Here is an 18,123-nt window from a genome sequence, read left to right on the forward strand (position 1 = left end):
TTAAGTAAAATAGCAAATTGAGAATGAGATGCTCTTTTGTTTTCATGTGCACAGAAAAATATCTGAAAGGCAGCATCTAAACTGTTCATGAGCTTCTCTACACACTGGGACTGAAGGGTTTGAGCTTTATTTCCTGTCTGGGTAATGCAAATATGTGAGGAAAGAATTCCAGACTAGACCAACAGGCATTCCATGAAAATTAAGTCTGGCCCCTCCCTCATCCCACAGAATCCCCTGGGGAGAAGGGAAATCTGATTTTACTCTAGACATGTCTATGTTAGTACCTTTTACTTATTTTTAAACTTTTATTTATTTTTGGCTATGCTAGATCTTCATTGCTGCACAGGCTTTTCTCTAGTGGTGCCGAGTAGGGGCTTCTCTCCAGTTGCCGTGCGCAGGCTTCTCATTGCGGTGGCATCTCTCGTTGTGGAGCACAGGCTCTAGGGCATGTGAGCTTCAGTAGTTGTGGCGCCCAGGCTTCGTAGCTCTGCAGCATGTGGCATCTTCCCAGATCAGTGACTGAACTCGTGTCTCCTGCCTTTGCAGGCAGATTCTTTACCACTGAGCCACCAAGGGAAGACCAGTACTTTTTAACAAACACCATTGCTTGTTATAATTTTAAAAATTCAACCTAGTGAGAAAAGTGAAAAAGAATGTCCACTGTAGGAAATTTGCAAATTATGTGTAAATTTAAGAAAATATCTGCCGCACTCTCATCTCCCGGAGAAAAATGCCATTTGATGCCTTCCTCTCAAATGTTTTTTACGCACATCCATCTTTTTTATTTCTTTAAAAAATATGTATTTATTCGGTTATGTCGGGTCTTAGTAGCAGCACGTGGAGTCCAGAGTGGGCAGGCTTCAGTAGCTGCTGCACTCGGCTCTCTAGTTGCGGTCCGTGGACTTAGTTGCCCTGCAGCATGTGGGATCTCATAGGTCTCTGACCAGGAATGGAACCCAAGTCCCCTGCATTGCAAGGTGGATTCTTAACCGCTGGACCACCAGGGAAGTCCCCCTCACATCTTTTTCTTTTTTTTTTTTTTTAAGTCTATAAAACAGTCACAAAATAAACACAAAATGGAAGAATTCTAAACATGTATTCTGAGGCCAAAAGGAATGAAATTTGTAAAAAGGAAACATGATTTACATGTAGCAGGATAGCATGAACAAGCTCCCATATTCTTACACAACCTGATTTATTTGGTTGGTTAGGAACCTTTCATAAGGAATATCTCTTTAATCTTTTATCATCAGTTAGGTTGTTTCCCATTTCAGAAAAATGTTTTGCAAATGAAGGAAAGAAGAGACTGGGGCTAAGCAGAGCCCAGGACAACAGAGAAAAAGTCCCTGCAGTCATCTCTTCCCCCTTCCTGACCCCATCCAGTGGGGTCTCTGCCCAGGCCTTCCAGACCCACTCCCAGAGCTCAGCTAGGACCCAGAGCCAACTGGCCTCCAGCACTGACATTTCCCGGTGAAAGCGAAAGGGGGCATGTCTTACTGGCCCTGGGATCTTTTCCCAGCACAAAACACAATCTGATGGGGGCAATCTGAGGCCCAAGCCCCATCCACAGTCTTACCACTCACAAAATTCAAGATCCTCAAGGTTCCGGTGGCCCAGAGATGGGTACAACATTTTCATACTGGGGCTCCTCCTGCCCTTCCTCATCAGCCACCTTCTGGGGATCCTGTACTAGGGGACCATCCTCAGGGGCCAGCTCCTGGCCACCCCCTGAGCTCTTGATGCCACCCCCCAGGCCCCTGGCCCCTTCCTCTGACCCAGTCCCTGCAGACTCCAAGGCCCCAGTCAGTTCCTCCTTCATGGCTGAGCTGGGGCTCTGATTGGCAGAGCCAGGGTCCAGCCTGGGGCTGCCCTTGTTCCGACTTAGGGCCCGACGTGGAGGTTTGGGGATGGCACTCTTGACCTTGGGTTCTGCCTGGCCTTTCTGGAAGCTACCAAAACGGCGGAGGACAGATCGGACGGGGCCCTCAGGTCCCCGGGGTGTCCCTGCCAACATGTAGATCGTGGTGACCGAGCCTGAGCTTTCCTGGACGCTGCCCTCGATGGCTTCCACACGCTCAGCCACTGTCCGGCCACCAAGTGGGAGCTGGCGGCGACCAACAGCTGAATCCCTGGGGCTGGCAGTACCAGGAGGGGCCCCATCTGTTTCCACTTGTGGGCCTGTGGACTCCTCAGTCTCCTGGCTTTCGGGACCTGGCTGGGTCCCCCGGGAGAGCCTCTTGGGCTTTCGGAGCGGGCTGGAGAGTTCTCCGGAACCTCGGCGACTCTGTGGTGCAAACTTGGTGCCTTCAGCAAAGGAGACTGATGGCCGCTTGGCCCTAGCGAGGCTGGAAGTGCGCGGGATGGCAAACGGCGTGGAGGCGTCCTCGGGGGGAGGGAAGGGACCTCCAGCCAGGCTGGCCTCTGAGGATTCCGCTGGGGCCACAGGGACCATCCCTGGCAGAGGAGACAGAAGTGCTTGACCGAAGCTGGGCTGGGCTCCCCAGTCCATCTTACCTAGCTCAGCATCTTTTGGGAGGCCCCCAAGATGGAGCAAGGGATAGGGTAAGGCTGCAGAGAGCCAGGGGAAAGGGCTATTCAGGCAGAGACTACCGCCAGTACCCTCCATTCTCACTGTTCTCCCCAACTTTGTGATAATGCCACACTCCAACCACGCTAACACTCTTTCAGCGCCACCTGGCCATGTCCTTACTTACTGCCCTTTGTGTACACCGTCCCCTCTTCCTGGAATGTCATTCCCATCTCTCCCTGTCCCTGGGCTAACCCCTACTGATTCTGCCAGATTCAACTCCAATACCACAAACACCTAGACATCATCTCTGACCCTGTCACCCCTGACATGCTGGATTACGAGCCCCTACTCGCATGTCCCCCGTGAAAGCACTTATCACTCTGTCCTACCACCCACTGTCTTGGAGACTATAAGCTTGGGGAGGACAGGCATCTCTCTTGTTCTTGACTGCATCCCACAACCAAGAACCTTGATGGGCACAGAGTGGGCGCCTGCTACACGTCTGCTAAAGGAATAAAGAAGGGGTGATGAGCAGGCTGACTCAGGGGGGTGGGGGAGCTGTTTGGGGGCTACCTTCTTGGGGTGGCACACAGTAGGCAGGACCCTCGTCCTCTTCTCCAGACTCAGAATCAGAAGAAAAGGAGTCATCTGAAGCCCAGCCGGCGGAGGGCGGCTCGATGAAGCTGTGGTTGAAGGGGATCTCCGGGTCGTGGTGCGAGACTGCGGGGGAGGGGCTCCAGGTCAAGTGCAGCGCCCAAGGGGACACCTCGTCCTGGCAACCCCTGACCCTCAGCACCCACTTACCTGTCACCCAGGGAAGCTTGTGGCTGCCTAGGGTACCACAGGGCAGTGCAGAGCCCAGGCTGGAGGTCAGGGCCCCCCAGACCTGCAGCTTCATCCTGGACACGGCGGTTCCATCTCTCACTGGCCTGAGGGCAAGGGCATGGGAGAATGGTCAGTGTGGGAGAGCCCTGACTGGAGCAGGAGGAAAGGGCCAGGACCATCTGATTCCACAGTTCATGGGACAAAGTGACCATGTCTACTTCAGTGACTCTCTGTGACTACAGAGTAAAATCCAAACAGATCTGGAGATACATATATATATACATATATAAAATATTGACTTCGAGATCCAAGCCTGACACAGAGGGCAGCGTGGCTCCAGAGTCACGAGGTGGGCAATCTGGCTCTGATTTAGCCTCTCTGGGCCTCAACTTCCTCATCTGTAAAATGGGGACAGCAACTCCTATCTATCAGAGCTTTTCTTCAGGACCCAGCATAGCACCAGCTACACAGAAGGCTGCCCCCAAATGCAGTGATGTGTGATTATCATCCTCACTGAGCCCCAGCTCACCAATCTTTCTGGAAGTGACACCACCTCCGGGAAGCCCACCCTTGTCCCCACCCCCAAGCTGGAAGCAACTGCTTCACTCATTGCCATTCCTCAGACAGACTGTTGCACACATCCTGGTTCTTGAGTGAGGGGCTTCTCCTTGTCCCCGAGATCTAGGTCCCCAGGGTAGGACCTCCTAGGTCTGCTGCTCTGACGATGCCCCCACAGACAAGAGGGACATGCTCAAGGGGTAGTGAGTGAACTAACAGCACACCAGATAAAACAGAGTCCAGAAAACTGGGCATGGGCTTCATGCAGGCCAGCGACTATCAGGGTCACCTTGGGTCTGTGTCCTCCTGGGAATTAAGAAGGCAACTCCCCTGCTCCCAAGTGCCTTGCTCAAAACCTCCATCCACACTGCTCTGAGCTTCCAAGGGGCCGAGAAGTATGAAGACGTTTCATAAAGGAACAAAGCTCTTGTGTGAAGGGTGTTCCCCGCAGCAGCCCCCAAGCCTCAATCCCTTCTCACCTCTCCTTTTCTCCGAAACCCACGCCCTCTGCTGAACCCTTGCACAGGCGTTCACGGCACTCTCCCTTCAGAGGCCTGGTCTCTTTGCCTCCCCGCCCAGAGCTGTCCTGCTGCTGCTTCTGCCAGCCTGGTGCCTGCTCCCCCACACCCTCCACCCCCAGAAGCATCTGAGGAGGGCAGGTGGCTGACCTGGTGTCTCCAGGCCTCGGCCATGGCCAGCTACTTCATTACCTCTGACTATGTGTGTGACAAGGCCAGCCTATCTCCATCCCAGAAAGGAAACCATAGATACCACCTTGCTTCCACCCATGGCCTGAGCTGTGGGGTCGGGAAGACAGGGACCCATGTTCACCTGTCCTTGGGGTCCAGCCGGGCAGCCCAGCAGCAGCAGGCACAGCAGGAGATGGCCAGGAGGAGCAGCAGCAGAGGTACGAGGATGCCCGCGATGAGGGCGGCGTCCTGACTATGAGATCCTAGGGAGGGCGGGCGACGGACACATATTCGGGGCCTTCTTGTCTCCCACACATCATGTCTCATCTTTAGCTCTACACTGCCTTCTCCCCGAATCTCCCACCTGTGGGGCCCTCCCCCTCTTCTGAGAGATGTAGACTCAGCTCAGCTTGGAGGCCCCCTCCTCCAGGCAGCCTCCCTACTGGTCTGTCCCTTCCTGATGGTCCCCAGCCTGTTCCACAAACTCTTGCCCCAATTCTCAGGCCTGATGGGACACCCCAGTATCCAGCCCTGTGTACCTGTCTCCTGGGTGCTAGCCTATTTTCTCAGGGGACCAGGGCTTTGTCATGTCTTCGGGGGGGCCCCAAAGCACCCATACAGATTTCAGGTAGAGCATCTCTGAAGTGGGCTTAGCCTTTCTAGCAAGTAAGGAAGCCGCAGAGCCTGTGTCAAGGGCCATTCTTTCATGACTTCCCTAGCATACCAGTGGTTTAGACTCCAAGCTTCCACTGCATGGGGCGCGGGTTCAATCCCTGGTCAGGGAACTAAGATCCCACATATCACGCAGTACAGCCAAGAAAAAAAAAAAGGCCATCCTTCCCCCAGCTACTTCACCCTGTACTCTGTTCCAGCTTACCCAGCTGGCAGGCCCCAGAGACAGGGTCGCAGTTTCCCTCTGGACATTCGCAGGGAACAGAGCAGTTGTTTCCATGGAAGCCATATGGACATGAAGTGTTGCAGCTTTGGGGGGACAGGAGAGATAAGTGGGAGGGTGGCTGAGAAGGCACGGAGGTGGGCAGGGGAAGGCAGATTTCTGGGCACTGCTCCCTACCCCCTGCCACAGACTTCCCCCAAAGGATGCCCAGCTAGACTCCTCTGACCTCTGAGCCACATTCTAAGCGCCCCACCCCTGGCAGTGTTTACAAGAACCCCTTAGCCCCCAAGCCCATCTTCCAGAGAGACCATCCACAAACTGCCCCCTGGCTCCCAGGCCCCCGGGGTGAAAGCCTCAGGCAGGGTCCACTTCTCAAGATCTTCATTCCTTGTCCACTTGGTGCTATCATTGAAATAAGCAAGATACCAGTGGAATCCAGAGACACTTCCTCAGCGTTTGGAGGTCTGAGCAAGGCCCGCCCCGCCCTAACTCTGGGCCTTGGTCCTCTCCTCTGTAAAATGAAACCTCTTCCAGTTAATACTCTCTTCTGTTCCACAGGTGGGAGAACCTGACATTGGCGACACTGACATTTCCAAGTGGCACAGTGGTAAAGAATCTGCCTGCCAAGGCAGGAGGTGCAGGAGACGCGGGTTCGATCCCTGGGTTGGGAAGATCCCTTGGAGACGGAAATGGCAACCTGCTCCAGTGTTCTTGCCTGGGAAATCCATGTTCTTGCCATGGACAGAGGGGTCTGGCAGGCTACATACAGTCCACTGGGTCGCAAAGAGTCAGACACTACTGAGCTGGTTCTACTTCTACCACTGAGCCCCCTTTGGGAGATGCAGACCCCACAACCAGAGGAATAACTTCCTAGTTATGAGGATGCTGGGTGGGCGGGGGAGAAGCCCAGGCGGGGAAGTTTAGGGAGAAGACTGCACAGAGGCCTGACCTAGGCACCTCTTCCTCCCCATCCTCACCTGGGCCCCCAGTAGCCGACGGTGCAGACACACTCCCCGGTCACAGCATCACAGGCTCCCTGGACACAGGTGGGGCAGGTAGAGCTGCAACCCTCCCCAAAGGTGCCAATCAGGCAGGGGTCTTCGCACCTGAGGTGAGGGGAGACTCAGAATGGAGAGCAAGGCAGGCCTGACCCCCACCCCTAGATGGGATCCACCCATCTTCCCCCCATACTTCTAGATTCAGAGAGCCCAGCATCTACTCATCCAGCAGTGAAGCTCAGGTGCAAACAGGGCCTTGAATCTGAGGTCAGACCCAATAGGTGACAGACTATAGATCCCTGGAGGGAGGTAAGAGTGGGAAGCCTGAGTAGTGGGAGGGCCTGCCCAGGGCCCCATCATCACCCATTTCTCCTGCCTTAGTTTTCACCCAGAGGTGGGCCCCACTGGGTTGTGTGACTATATACTTGGGAGAGGGAGCAGCTCTCCGAGAGGGAGCAGCTGGGGCAAGCATCTAGAAGGAAGGGATACCCCACCCTGAGCAGGCTGGCCCCTCACCTGGGCCCCCGCCAGCCAGGCTCACAGCGCTGACAGTGCCCGGTGTCTGGCTGACAGGCCTCCCCAAGCCGGCAGCGGGGGCACTGCTGCCTGCAGTTCTCGCCAAAGGTGCCAGGAGGGCAGGGCTGGTGGCACTGGGTCCCGTTCCAGCCCGGCTCGCAGGCCTCGCAGTTGCCTGTGTCTGCAGAACATGGCTTATTCTGCTTGCAGTGGCCACAGCTGGGAAGAGAAGGAGTCCAGGGAGCCCTGAGAGGCGGACGGATGTCGCACCCACCCAGGCCTCCAGGGTCTAGAGCGCATGTTGGTTCCAGCAGGGCCATTCTGGCAGGTTTGAGCCTCAGTTTCCCCATGTTGTACAACAAAGAGGCTGGAGAGACTATCTCTGCGGCTCTAGTAGAATTCCAGCCCTTTCCTAACCACCCCCCCTGCATTCTTTTTTTTTTTTCCATTTATTTTTATTAGTTGGAGGCTAATTACTTTACAACATTGCAGTGGTTTTTGTCATACATTGAAATGAATTACATGTATTTACATGTAAATACATGGATTTACATGTATTCCCCACCACCACCACCACCCCCCCCCCCCCCCCCCCCCCCCCCCCACCCCCCCGCATTCTGAGCCCCACCCTTCCCTGGATCCCAGGGTCCCCAGGAGTTCCCAGCCCAGCCAGGGAAACCAAGTTACCACCCCTACCTCTGCCTCCCTTCTGCCCAGGGTTTCCTTCCTTCCCCTTTCCCCTTCCTCCCTTCCACCTTTGCCACCTCAGAGGTCTGGCATGAACAGGCCTCAGTAGTCTAGCTCCTATCCCATTTAATGCGTTATAAAAATGCATCAAGTGCGTGTTTTCACCACTAGCATTTTATCTTTAGATTTTTTCTGGTTTACTGAGTTATCATTGACATACAGCACTATTATGAATTCAAAGTGTGCAGCATAATGACCTCATATAGTGTGAAATGATTACCATGAAAAATCTAGTTAACACCCATCATCTCATATTGATACCAAAAAATACAAAGTTTTTTTTTTTTTTCCTTGTGACAGGAACTCTTAGGATCTACTCTTTTAACAACTTTTCCAGTAAAGCTTATCTTAATATCACCTTCATCCTTATTTGAACTTTCTCCCTCCAGAGACTTAATTATCTGGGATCACTCACTTGGATCAGACTCGTTAGTGGGAGAAGGGGAGTTCATAAAATCAATTTAACAGATCCTGACCAGAATTAAAAAAGAGAGAACAGAAAACATTTGGGTGTATATATATGCGTGTGTGTGTGTGTGTGTGTGTGTGTGTGTGTGTGTGTATGTGTGTGCTGTCAGCTTAACTTTTTACTTCAGTTAATATATAGCCCATCATATACATGTGTAATATATATGTATATCATATGTATTAATAAAGAAATAAATGGACCATAAAGAAAGCTGAGAGCCTAAGAATTGATGCTTCTGAATTGTGGTGTTGGAGAAGACTCTGGAGAGTCCCTCAATCCTAAAGGAAATCAGTCCTGAATATTCATTGGAAGGACTGAGGCTAAAGCTGAAGCTCCAAGACTTTGGCCACCTGATACAAAGAACTGACTCATTGGAAAAGACCCTGATTCTGGGGAAGATTGAAGGCAGGAGGAGAAGGGGATGGCAGAGGATGAGATGGCTGGATGGCATCACCGAGTCGATGGACATGAGTTTGAACAAGCTCTGAGAGTTGGTGATGGACAGGGAGGCCTGGCGTGCTGCAGTCCATGGGGTCGCAAAGAGTCGAACACGACTGAGTGACTGAATTGAACTGAATACATATATGATAGAATGTAAAACGTTTCTTAAAGTGGGTGGACCTGGTCAAAGTTTGAAAGCCCCTGAGAGGCAGAGAGACCCTGCAATAGCCTTTTTACCATGTGATTCCTTGTGTTTCTTTCGTCCTGTTTCTGCTGGCTTGCTAGGAGTATTTTGTTTAACAGTAACCAGATGAAAGTGGTGGGCGAGGCTGGACTCAGGGGCGTCGAGGGTCTCTTTGCCCCCTTTCACCCCACCCTTGTCTGTTTCTGCGCAACCTTCTCCCAGCGGCCCCCCTCCCTCCCCCGCTTTCCCTCTCATTCTCTCCTCCTCCTTCGCACGCCCTCCTCCCTCCCCTCTCACGCGCATCCCCCGTGGCCCCGGCTCACCTGTCACGGCACTGGAGCCCGTAACGGCCGGCGGGGCAGGACAGCTCGCAGCGCACGCCGCGGAAGCCGGGCGGGCAGGCGCACTGGCCGGAGGCGGCGCTGCAGCGGCCGCGCACGCACTCGCACGGCTGCCGGCACTCGGGGCCCCACCAGCCCAGCCGGCAGGCGCAGCGGCCCGACTCCTGCGCGCACGGCGAGCCGTGGCAGGCGCAGCGGAAGCTGCAGCGGCGGCCCCACCAGCCCGGCTCGCACAGGCAGGAGCCGGTGGCCTGATCGCACCGCGCCGCCGCGGGGTTGCACTGGCACGGGCGGCGGCACGCGGGCGACCACCAACCGGGCTCGCAGCGGCACGCGCCGGTCTCGGGGTTGCAGCGGCCGTGGGGACCGCAGGCGCACGGGAACTCGCAGCGGTCGCCCCAGCGGTCGGGTTGGCAGTGGCATACGCCGGTGGCCGGTTCGCACTGGCCATGCGGGTGGCAGGTGCAGACCTCCCTGCAGTCGGGGCCCCAGTACTGGCCCGGGCAGCCTGCGGCAGGGCGGAGTGGCGACGGAAGAGGGTCAGCGGGCTCGGGGTTGGGCACGGATGCTCGCCGCGCGCCCCCTTGTGTGCCAGGAGGGACCTTGGCACAAGGAAGTGTGTGTGCGGGGAGCGGGCCCACCCTCCAACAACCTAGACAGCTTGTCCCTGGGGCACAGCTCACTTCCTGCCCCCAGCTCTGAACCACAAGGCTCCTTAGCACTGGCCCAGCCTCCCACTTCCCCATTCCAGAACACACTTAAGAGTGGAAAAGGGCCTGTCCAGAGCCACACCGAAGTGGGTGGGCCTGCATTCGGGCCCCTCCTCCCTCTCCTTGGGTTCCCCCACACACACACCCCCAACTGTGTCTGTCCAGGCCTGGAGGCTGCCCTTGGGGTCTCGGAAGAAGCCACACCCCCCAGCGTCTCCTCTCAACCCCGACCCCTGGCGGCTGGCTGCCCTCTGGCTAAACTGCCCACCAACCACTTTGCCAAGTCCCTCTTTATGCCAGAGAAGGTGGACACTCCAGTCACCCTCCAGTCTGGCAGAAGGTGTATGAGACTAAGAGCGCATTCATTTTGCAGTTAACCGGGATCTCCAGCGTCTTTCAGGAAGTTGAAAGGGAAGATGAACAGCCCAGAACTGAACCCGTGGGAGGACTTTGAAGATGGGGTAGAAACCAGACGACTCAGGGCATCCCCGGGAGTGCGTCACTTCCTGTCTCCAGACCTCAGTTTCCTCAGCAAAGCTTGGAAGGACTCTGGCCCTGCTCTTGTAAGATTTCTTGGCTCCCTGCTTCGCCTCCCCTCTCCCCCAGTCCTGCCCGGTGCCTTCATCCTTCAGGAGACACTCAGGACTCACGGGAGTTGCACTGGGCTCCGAAGAATCCAGGTTTGCATCGACAGAGGCCTGGTTTCACACATACCTCGTCTTCCCGGCAGGCATCCAGCCCCTCGCAGATGGCTGAAAAACACCCCACCCAGGTTGGAAGGACAGGGGTGCGGCCAGGGGACACTCTGTCCCTCTCACTGGCTCCTGCTGCCCCTGCCTCCCTCAAGAGCTGTTTCCTCGGGGCCGGGGGGTTTGGGTCACAGGAGGGACCTTGGCACAAGGACTCAGGAGGGCAAATAGACCCCAGGGTGGGTAGGAAGGAAGAGTCACTGGGCTTTGTCCTCCTTTCTCCTCCAGTGGCGGGTGGGGTGGGGTAGATGGGACCATCCTGACTACTTACGGATGGTGCATTCTCGATCTTTCTGCCTCCAGCCTGGGCAGCACTGGAGCTCAGCAGAGGGGCTGTGGGGCAGAGAGGGGTCAGCCGGGGGGGGCAGCCTGGCCCTGCAGCTGGATCACTGTCGCTGGCCTCAGCCTCATCTGGTGGGCCTGACCAAGGGTCACAGCCCCATGTCTGTAAACCCTTTCCACTATGTCCCTGGCCATCCCACCGCCCTCCAGGCTGTCCCCGGACCCTTCCAGCTTTAGCCCCTCTTTCCTCATGTCCTCCTCCCCCCTCGTCAGATGCCCACAAGACCCACCTGCTGGCCTTGCAGACGTGCCGCCCCCCAGCGTCCAGCTCAGACCCCGGGGCCCCCAGAGCCCGGAGCAGCAGCAGAGGGAACAGCAGCCCCGGCCCCATGGCGGCCAGTGCAGCGGGAGGGCTTGGGTCAGTCTGGCCCCCACAGCTCCCAACCCTCTTCCTGCTTCCTCCCCAGGCTTTTCCTGAGGAAACCAGGCTAGAGGGGCGGGCTGCCACCAGGCACCTCCCTGAGATGGTGGGCAGGCGCTGAGGCGCACACACCAGAATAGTGAAAGGAAAGGGAAGGCCAATGGGCTCAGTGGAGGCTTCCGGGCAGGTCTGAATCCGGAGGGGGCAGGAAGGTGAGGCTCTAAGTCCCGGATCCCAGGACAGGCGAGTGGGTAAGTCACGGAAATCCATTAGGTCACATTCCCCAAGGAAAGTCGGAGACGGGAGAAGCCCCCCCCACCCCGCCGCTCCCCACCAACTAGTGACAACCAAGGGGGCTGTCCTGGCAGAGCTGGGCAGGGGCAGATCACTGACAGACAGACATGGAGCCATTTCTGGTATCATGGGCAGTTGTTTTATTCCAATAGCTCAGGCCATCTGTACAAACACCTGGGAGGGGGGCAGTCAGCTCTCCGTGTCACGGATGGGGAAACAAACTCAGAGAAGCAGCACTTTTATCTGGCCCCCGAGACTTGGCACAGAGGTATAGGAATGTCTCTGTTAAAAAACAGAGACATTACTTTGCCAACAAAGGTCCATCTAGTCAAAGCTATGGTTTTTCCAGTAGTCATATATGGATGTGAGAGTTGGACTATAAAGAACTGATGCTCTTTGGAGAAGGAAATGGCAACCCACTCCAGTATTCTTGCCTGGAAAAGTCCATGGACAGAGGAACCTGGCGGGCTGCAGTCCATGGGGTTACATGACTAAGCATATGTGCATGAGGGTGGAGGGAGATGGGTTGGTAGCAATAAAGTGGTAGAACTGAAAAAAAAAAAAAAAAAGAATTGATGCTTTTGAACTGTGGTGTTAGAGAAGACTCTTGAGAGTCCCTTGGACTGCAAGGAGATCCAACCAGTCCATCCAAAGGGAAATCAGTCCTGAATATTCATTGGAAGGACCAAGGCTGAAGCTGAAACTCCAATACTTTGGCCACCTGATGGGAAGAACTGACTTAGTGGAAAAGACCCTGATGCTGGGAAAGATTGAAGGCAGGAGGAGAAGAGGACGACAGAGGATGAAATGGTTGGATGGCATCACCGACTCCACGGACATGAGTTTGAGTAAACTCCCGGATGGACAGGGAGGCCTGGTGTGCTGTAGTCCAGGGGGTCGCAAAGAGTCAGACACCACTGAGCAGCTGAACTGAACTGATAGGAAGGAAAGTAGGCTGAGCTCCCATCAGACCCCGGCTCGGACCAGGATTAGAGAAGAGCCTGGGAAGGGCAGGGAAGGAGGAAGCCCAGTCCTCATTTGAGGTCACACATCCAACCACAGACAGATTGCAGAGTCAGGCCTCTGGGGCAGCTGAGACCCCAGACAAAGATGTTCACTGAGAGCACAGCAGGACCCGTCAGGAGTCGGGGGCTGTCGGGCTGCCCACTGGCTCCAGGAGGGGTGGCTGCGGGGTCTCCTCTCCTCCCTGTAGCTGGCTGGGAGCCACACTGCTGGTCTCAGTCCCGGGGGCCTCTGCTTCACCCCGATACCACTGGCCAAAGCTGGGGGGAGAGCCAAGAGGTGCTTTGAGCCTGGCCACCAGGGAGGTCAAGGACAGGGGCTGAGGGTGGCAGGGGGAGCTGTCAAAAGGGGCCCCAGAGCAAGAAAGGGCAGCATGAGGCAGGGGGCAGTAGGGGGCCCCAGAGGAGCAGGAGGGAACAGGGAACGGGCATGCTACTCGCTTGGGGCAGCAGGAGGGAAGGTGGGCCCCTCCACCCCCACCCCTGCCACATTCATCCTTCCTCTTCCCTCAACATACAAACTCCGTATTCTGGACTCAGGGGCTGGGGGTTCAGAATGGTCTCCCTTATCGCTGGAGAGCAGGAGCCATGAGCCATCCTCATCGTCACTGAGGCAGAGAAGAGAGAAGAGAGGAGAGGAGACATGAGGGTCCTTCATCAAGGCCCTGAGGGCCAAGCAGAGTCCGCTGTATTCAGTCTTCTGTGTAGCCCCGAGGAGCAGGAAGGGGAGGACAGAGCGACTTTGGGGCCCCCACAGCTGGAGTGAGGGAAACTGAATCACTTTGGTGTATGCCTGAAACTGTCACACAACACTGTTAATCCACTATACACCAACATGAAAAGTTAAGGAAAGCTGGAGAGAAGGAAAATCTGGGGAGACAGAGGACATCTTGAGGCATTTATTTTCTAGCCAGATACACAGCAGGCTGCGGACAGGACCCGCAGCTACAGCCTTACCTTTACCTGTCTGAGAACAAACAGATGCAGCCAAGACAAGAAATCAAAGAAAGTGAAAACCGACTGTGGAGAAGCAGAGTTAGGATGTGCAGTGAGCAGGGCAGGTGGGAGCACCTGTGATCCAGGGAGAAGGTGGTGGGCTCAGGACGGCAGGATTGGGGGGGGGGGGGGTGACCAGGCCAGTTTAGCAGGTTCCAGAGGTGGCTGAGCTAGGTGACAAGCACAGTCTGAGGCAGTGGGTTCAGAAGGTGACCAGGCTCGGTGGGAACAGAGGCCGGGGTCTTACCTGCTCTCGGCTTCTTCTGGAGTCCCTAACATTTTGGCCTTGATCTTCTTCCGCTGCTTCTTGACAGCTACCTTCATGGCTTCAAGCAGAAGCCCAGGGACCCGGTGGTCTGTGAGCAGCTCCCTACAGAGGAGGAGGAAGGGCAGAGACAAAGCAGTGGGGATGCTAAGAATAGGTCTCGACCCAAGTACTGTGCATGTTGTTGCCCCTTTTGGGAACACTCTGCCTTGCCGCCCTAAGCTTAGGTGTCACCTCTCCTCGGAGTACTTCCTTGACAGCCACTGCTGCTGACCCTCAGCACTGGCCCTCCCCTGTGTGGAAGAAGATCCGGGAGGGCAGGGACTATATGACTCACGTCCTCCAGTGCCCAGCACGGTGGGTGGCACATGACACTGTGGACATATCAACCACTCAAAGAATGAGGCGGGTGAACCGAGGCCAGGGAACAGGTGCACCTGGCGCCCCTGCCTCCGGGCCCTGCCCAGCGCCCTCACCGCTGGAAATAGGCCAGCTCCTCCTTCAGCAGGAACACGTTGGCTTTGAGCTCATTCCGCTCCTGAAGGATCTGCTGAACCTCCTCTCGACTGAAGCCGCACTGCCCTGCCTTGGTTGGGAGCCCTGGCGGCGGCGGGGCATCTGCCTGTGGAAGGACAGGCTTGGTCAGGGGGCGCCTCGGTTGGATAGGGACGCGAGAGGACTGGCAGGGAGCCTTGGGAGGCCAGGGCGCTACCATGGGTGCCAGGCCGGGGCTCTGGCTGAGAGTAGGGGCGGAGGCCAGCTGGGGGCGCACACTCGTAACCACCTTTCAGCTAGCCTGTTGGCCCTGCTACGTACAGCAAAACTTTCCCGAGTGCCCACCGAGAGCCGGACTGGTCCCTCATCGGGTACTCACCGGGTCCTCAGGGGTCCCCGGGGCTCTTGTGCCCGCGGCTGCCCCCTCGGACTCCCGCCTCTGCTTGCACCCGGGCCCTGCGGCCTGGCCCTGCACCGGCTCCGGAAGCGGCTCCACGGCCGCTTCGCGCCGCTGCTCTCGCTGGCTCTCGCGGTCCCGCGCGGCGCGCAGCTGGGTTTGTACCGCGGCCAACTTCTGCCGCAACTCCGCATTCACCAGCAGGAGGCGCTGCAGCTGCTCCTGCAACTGTGGGCGGAGCCAAGGGGCAGGTGGGCGGGGCGCCCGAGGGCCGGCAGGGCCCCGCATCCCGCACGTCGCCCCGCCCCGCCCTCACCGCCTCGGTCTCCTGGCTTCGCTGCAGCAGGTCGCGGTTGTACGCCCGGAGTTCGTCCCTCTGGCGGTCGGTCACCTCTTTGAGCTGCCGCAGCAGAGCGTGCTCCTCTGAGGAAGGGGCGTTCTCAACAGCGGGCCCGCAGGGGGAAGCCCTGAGCCGCCCTGACCACGGAGCCCCGCAGGCCGGCACTCACCCTGTGGTCTAGAGCGCAGCTCTCTGCGGAGGCGCTCGTTATCCTCTCGTAGCCTCCGCAGCTCGAGTTCTGCCTGCTGCGCGGATACCTGCAGCTGGGGATGCGACGCTGTGGTCAGCTCCCGCTGGCCCGGCAGGCGGCTGGGGAAGGGCGCCGTAACTCACCGAGTCTGGGGCGGGCCCCACGGCCGCCTTTTCCAGGAGCTCCAGCGCCTGCACCACCAGCGGCACGAGCCCGGCCGCCGCCTCCGGCCCGAAGCGGCGCGCCAGCTCCTGCAGCTCAGCGCCCAGGGCCCCCGCTAGGTGGTACACTAGCTCCGCGGCCGTCCCCGATCCCGCGGCCACCCGAGGCCCCCAGCCATGCGCCCCAGGCACCGCCCTTCTGGGCTCCATGTCCGCCGAAGGCGACCAGGGCTGCGACACCCTCCTCCTCCAACTGGGGCAGGAAAAAGCCAATCAGTCCCGGCCCAGGAAGCAGCTTAGGACAGTCGAGGGCGGGGTAGAAGCGACAAGGGAGGAGCGATTCAGGGAAAACGCTGGAAGAGACTCAGGGCTCTGGACCCTGTCCTGTTAAAGCCCCCAAGGTCACAGGAAGTAGGACATTCCGGCCAGGCGTCCAGGAGCTGAGGCCCAGGGCTATAAGTGGTCACTTTTGTCAAGCCCTCCCCAGTGTCCACACCAGGCTCCACCCCTGTGTCTAGAGTCATGGGGCCTGACTTGGCTGCCAGCTCTCCGCCAAGAGGTGAGTGGTAGGAGGGCTGTCACTGACCTCAGCCAGTGGCAGCCAAATGTCCAGCCACGTGCCTGTTTCCAGGACAGGCTGAGTGACACAAAGCTTAAGGGGCTAAGCTGGGCTCTACAGCTACCGAGAACAAGCCAGGAGCTTCTACACTCAAGAGAGGGACTGCTCCAAGAGATGCTGAAAAGCGGTGAGGGTTTACAAGTATCTGGGGGAAAACTGGCAAATGTGGTCACAGCAGCAGGGGTGTGAAAACCCAACTCCCCTCCAACTCACTGAGCTTAGAGGATATTTATGCCCACAGCTCCAAACGGGGGGAGGCCTCAGGGCTCAGTCCAGCAGCTTGCTGTGAACACGTCCAGCCTCTGCCATACCTACACCCAGAATCTGAGCTCACGGGAAAAGAAGCTTCAAAACCTCCTATTTATACAAAATTTATTATTATACTTTTTCACAATTACAAGTCACCACGAGGTCAACAACATCGCAAGCACAAAAGAGAGGAAAAAGGGGCTAAGCTGCTGAATGTCACCAGCTTGTCTGTGGGGTCACAGGCTCTAGCCCTGACCAGAGGCTGGAGCAGGAGGTGAAGAGACGACTACGCATAGAGGTCCTCTCGGTCCGCAGAGTAGACCTCGCCCTCCTGCAGGAGAGCGAAGTTAAGGAAGTGGGAGGGCCGGTGCACCTCGTGGTAGAACTCTTTGGGGTTTGCCAGCTGCAGCTCGTACTTCATGTTGGGATCATGCCGGACACCTTGGAGTAGAAGGAAGAGGCCAGCGTTGACAAGGTCCACCTGCCTCACCCAGCCTGGGTCCCTGGGCCATCTCTAAACCAGAATCTGGGCCCAAGTGCTAAGCGTGGTGGCCTAACCTTATCCCCACTTTCCTGTGCACCCCTGCCCCCACCACACACCCTGGCCCACATACCCATGAAGTTGTAGTTCCACGAGGACTGGGCAGGGACCATAAAGAAGCCAAGGAAGCGATCCGACAGTAGCATCTGGACCCTCTCGTAGTGCGAGGGTAGGTAGCCCTTGGGGTTGTTGCCCTTATCTGTGTTCTGGCGGCCCCATTCATAGCCACTGGGAGTCAGCTTGTAGGCTGTCAGGGTGCAGGACCCTGGTGTGAAGCTGGAAGAGGAATGAGGACGGAGTCAGAGCTCAGGCCACCATTCTGGGCCCTGGCCCGCAATGCCTCCCACCACCCTTCCTCCCAAGGGGGCTCAAGCCCACCTGCAGGTGATGATAATGGTCTTCTCGCCATCCCAAGATGGGTTGTCGGCCATGATCTTGGCATGGGTGGTGACATCCTGGGGTGACAGCTGGGGAGACTCGTTGGGCTGAGTGTGGATCCAACCTAACGGTTCCATCTCCTATAGGAAGAGCGAAGGAAAGCTATTTAGGGCCCTGGAATCCCACCCATGAGAGTAAAACCTCTGCCTTCCCTCCACCACCCCGAGAGCAGGAAGTCGCAGCCCTCCCACTTCCTCCACTAACCTTGAGGTACTCATGCTGGGGCAGCTGGCCAGGCAGGTGCACAGTCTGGTGAGTGCCCCACTGTGGCACCATCACGATGCAGCGGATCTCCTTCACCTGGGGGTTATCTGGTGGGCTCACCCCATACAGGTATCCTGCAATCTGGAGACAAGGGGGTCAGGAACCAAAGAGATTCTTAGTACCAGCTTTGTGCTTAATTCCCTTTGCCAGGACAAAGACAGAGTGCCTAAAAATGTGGCCAGAATCTCCTACATTAAAAAAGCCTGGGGGTACTTATTCAAAATGTTAAACACGGACTTCATCTCAGACTTAATCACATCAGAATCTTGAGTGGGGTCCAGGAATCAGCACTCCTCACACATTCCCCAGTTGAGTCTTTAAGTACAGTAACCATAAACAAATGAGCACAAGCACACAGCTCAGGCATTCAACAAGTTGTACACATCAGTAAACCCGCAGCACTGTTTCCACCACTGGGTTCTCCTTGAAACAACCTTGAAACTCTTTGCTCAACCTTTTAGTTATCTTTTATTTCTTCCTGTTTTTGTCTTTTGTGG

General features: G+C 56.7%; 3 protein-coding genes and 1 long non-coding RNA gene across 6 annotated transcripts in view; 1 reads left to right on the forward strand and 3 right to left on the reverse strand.

The window, feature by feature from the left end:
- Positions 1-1,077: 1,077 nt before the first annotated feature.
- On the reverse strand, positions 1,078-11,413 carry SCARF1 (scavenger receptor class F member 1). Of its 2 annotated transcripts, none has more exons than XM_020909816.2 (11): positions 11,225-11,404; positions 10,924-10,985; positions 10,554-10,655; positions 9,176-9,701; positions 7,012-7,230; positions 6,475-6,603; positions 5,480-5,583; positions 4,745-4,865; positions 3,335-3,459; positions 3,104-3,250; positions 1,078-2,454 (listed from the first exon to the last, which is right to left on the reverse strand). In XM_020909816.2, the coding sequence occupies exons 1-11, from the start codon at positions 11,323-11,325 to the stop codon at positions 1,598-1,600; spliced, it is 2,493 nt and encodes an 830-aa protein (XP_020765475.2). In that variant the 5' UTR covers positions 11,326-11,404; the 3' UTR covers positions 1,078-1,597. The 2 variants fall into 2 exon arrangements, with proteins under 2 accessions (XP_020765475.2, XP_070334933.1); XM_070478832.1 differs by having other exon boundaries at positions 1,780-2,454; positions 3,104-3,213; positions 11,225-11,413.
- Positions 9,422-10,455, forward strand: LOC110147981 (uncharacterized). Its single transcript, XR_002317028.2, has 2 exons — positions 9,422-9,655; positions 10,277-10,455. It is a non-coding gene; the product is annotated as an uncharacterized lncRNA (long non-coding RNA).
- Positions 11,414-11,765: 352 nt separating the features above from the next.
- On the reverse strand, positions 11,766-15,982 carry RILP (Rab interacting lysosomal protein). Its single transcript, XM_020909836.2, has 8 exons — positions 15,498-15,982; positions 15,334-15,427; positions 15,141-15,247; positions 14,807-15,052; positions 14,409-14,554; positions 13,915-14,037; positions 13,190-13,279; positions 11,766-12,932 (listed from the first exon to the last, which is right to left on the reverse strand). The coding sequence occupies exons 1-8, from the start codon at positions 15,723-15,725 to the stop codon at positions 12,788-12,790; spliced, it is 1,179 nt and encodes a 392-aa protein (XP_020765495.2). The 5' UTR covers positions 15,726-15,982; the 3' UTR covers positions 11,766-12,787.
- A 507-nt stretch (positions 15,983-16,489) lies between these two features.
- Positions 16,490-18,123, reverse strand: part of PRPF8 (pre-mRNA processing factor 8) — a 32,550-nt gene continuing 30,916 nt past the window's right edge. For both annotated transcript variants that reach the window (XM_020909815.2, XM_020909814.2), the window contains exons 40-43: positions 17,567-17,707; positions 17,303-17,442; positions 16,998-17,200; positions 16,490-16,824 (exon numbers count right to left, since the gene is read on the reverse strand). In XM_020909815.2, the coding sequence (XP_020765474.1) occupies positions 16,670-16,824; positions 16,998-17,200; positions 17,303-17,442; positions 17,567-17,707 (639 nt within the window). In that variant the 3' untranslated portion in view covers positions 16,490-16,669. The remainder of the gene's footprint in view (positions 16,825-16,997; positions 17,201-17,302; positions 17,443-17,566; positions 17,708-18,123) is intronic.

Source organism: Odocoileus virginianus, chromosome 17, assembly GCF_023699985.2.
Source record: "Odocoileus virginianus isolate 20LAN1187 ecotype Illinois chromosome 17, Ovbor_1.2, whole genome shotgun sequence".
Classification (NCBI taxonomy): Eukaryota; Metazoa; Chordata; class Mammalia; order Artiodactyla; family Cervidae; genus Odocoileus; species Odocoileus virginianus.

Bases quoted from the DNA above. Each gene is read 5' to 3' on its own strand.
- RILP (XM_020909836.2), bottom strand. From the start codon at position 15,725: ATGGAGCCCAGAAGGGCGGTGCCTGGGGCGCATGGCTGGGGGCCTCGG. The intron at 13,280-13,914 runs GTAAGACCCCGG...TCTCTGCCTCAG, and splicing joins CCAGAAGAAGCCGAGAGCAG to TGACGATGAGGATGGCTCAT. The intron at 12,933-13,189 runs GTATGTTGAGGG...CTCTCCCCCCAG, and splicing joins GAGTCCAGAATACGGAGTTT to CTTTGGCCAGTGGTATCGGG.
- SCARF1 (XM_020909816.2), bottom strand. From the start codon at position 11,325: ATGGGGCCGGGGCTGCTGTTCCCTCTGCTGCTGCTCCGGGCTCTGGGG. The intron at 10,986-11,224 runs GTGGGTCTTGTG...TCTGCCCCACAG, and splicing joins CACGTCTGCAAGGCCAGCAG to CCCCTCTGCTGAGCTCCAGT. The intron at 6,604-7,011 runs GTGAGGGGCCAG...CCCTCACCTCAG, and splicing joins CCTGGCTGGCGGGGGCCCAG to GTGCGAAGACCCCTGCCTGA.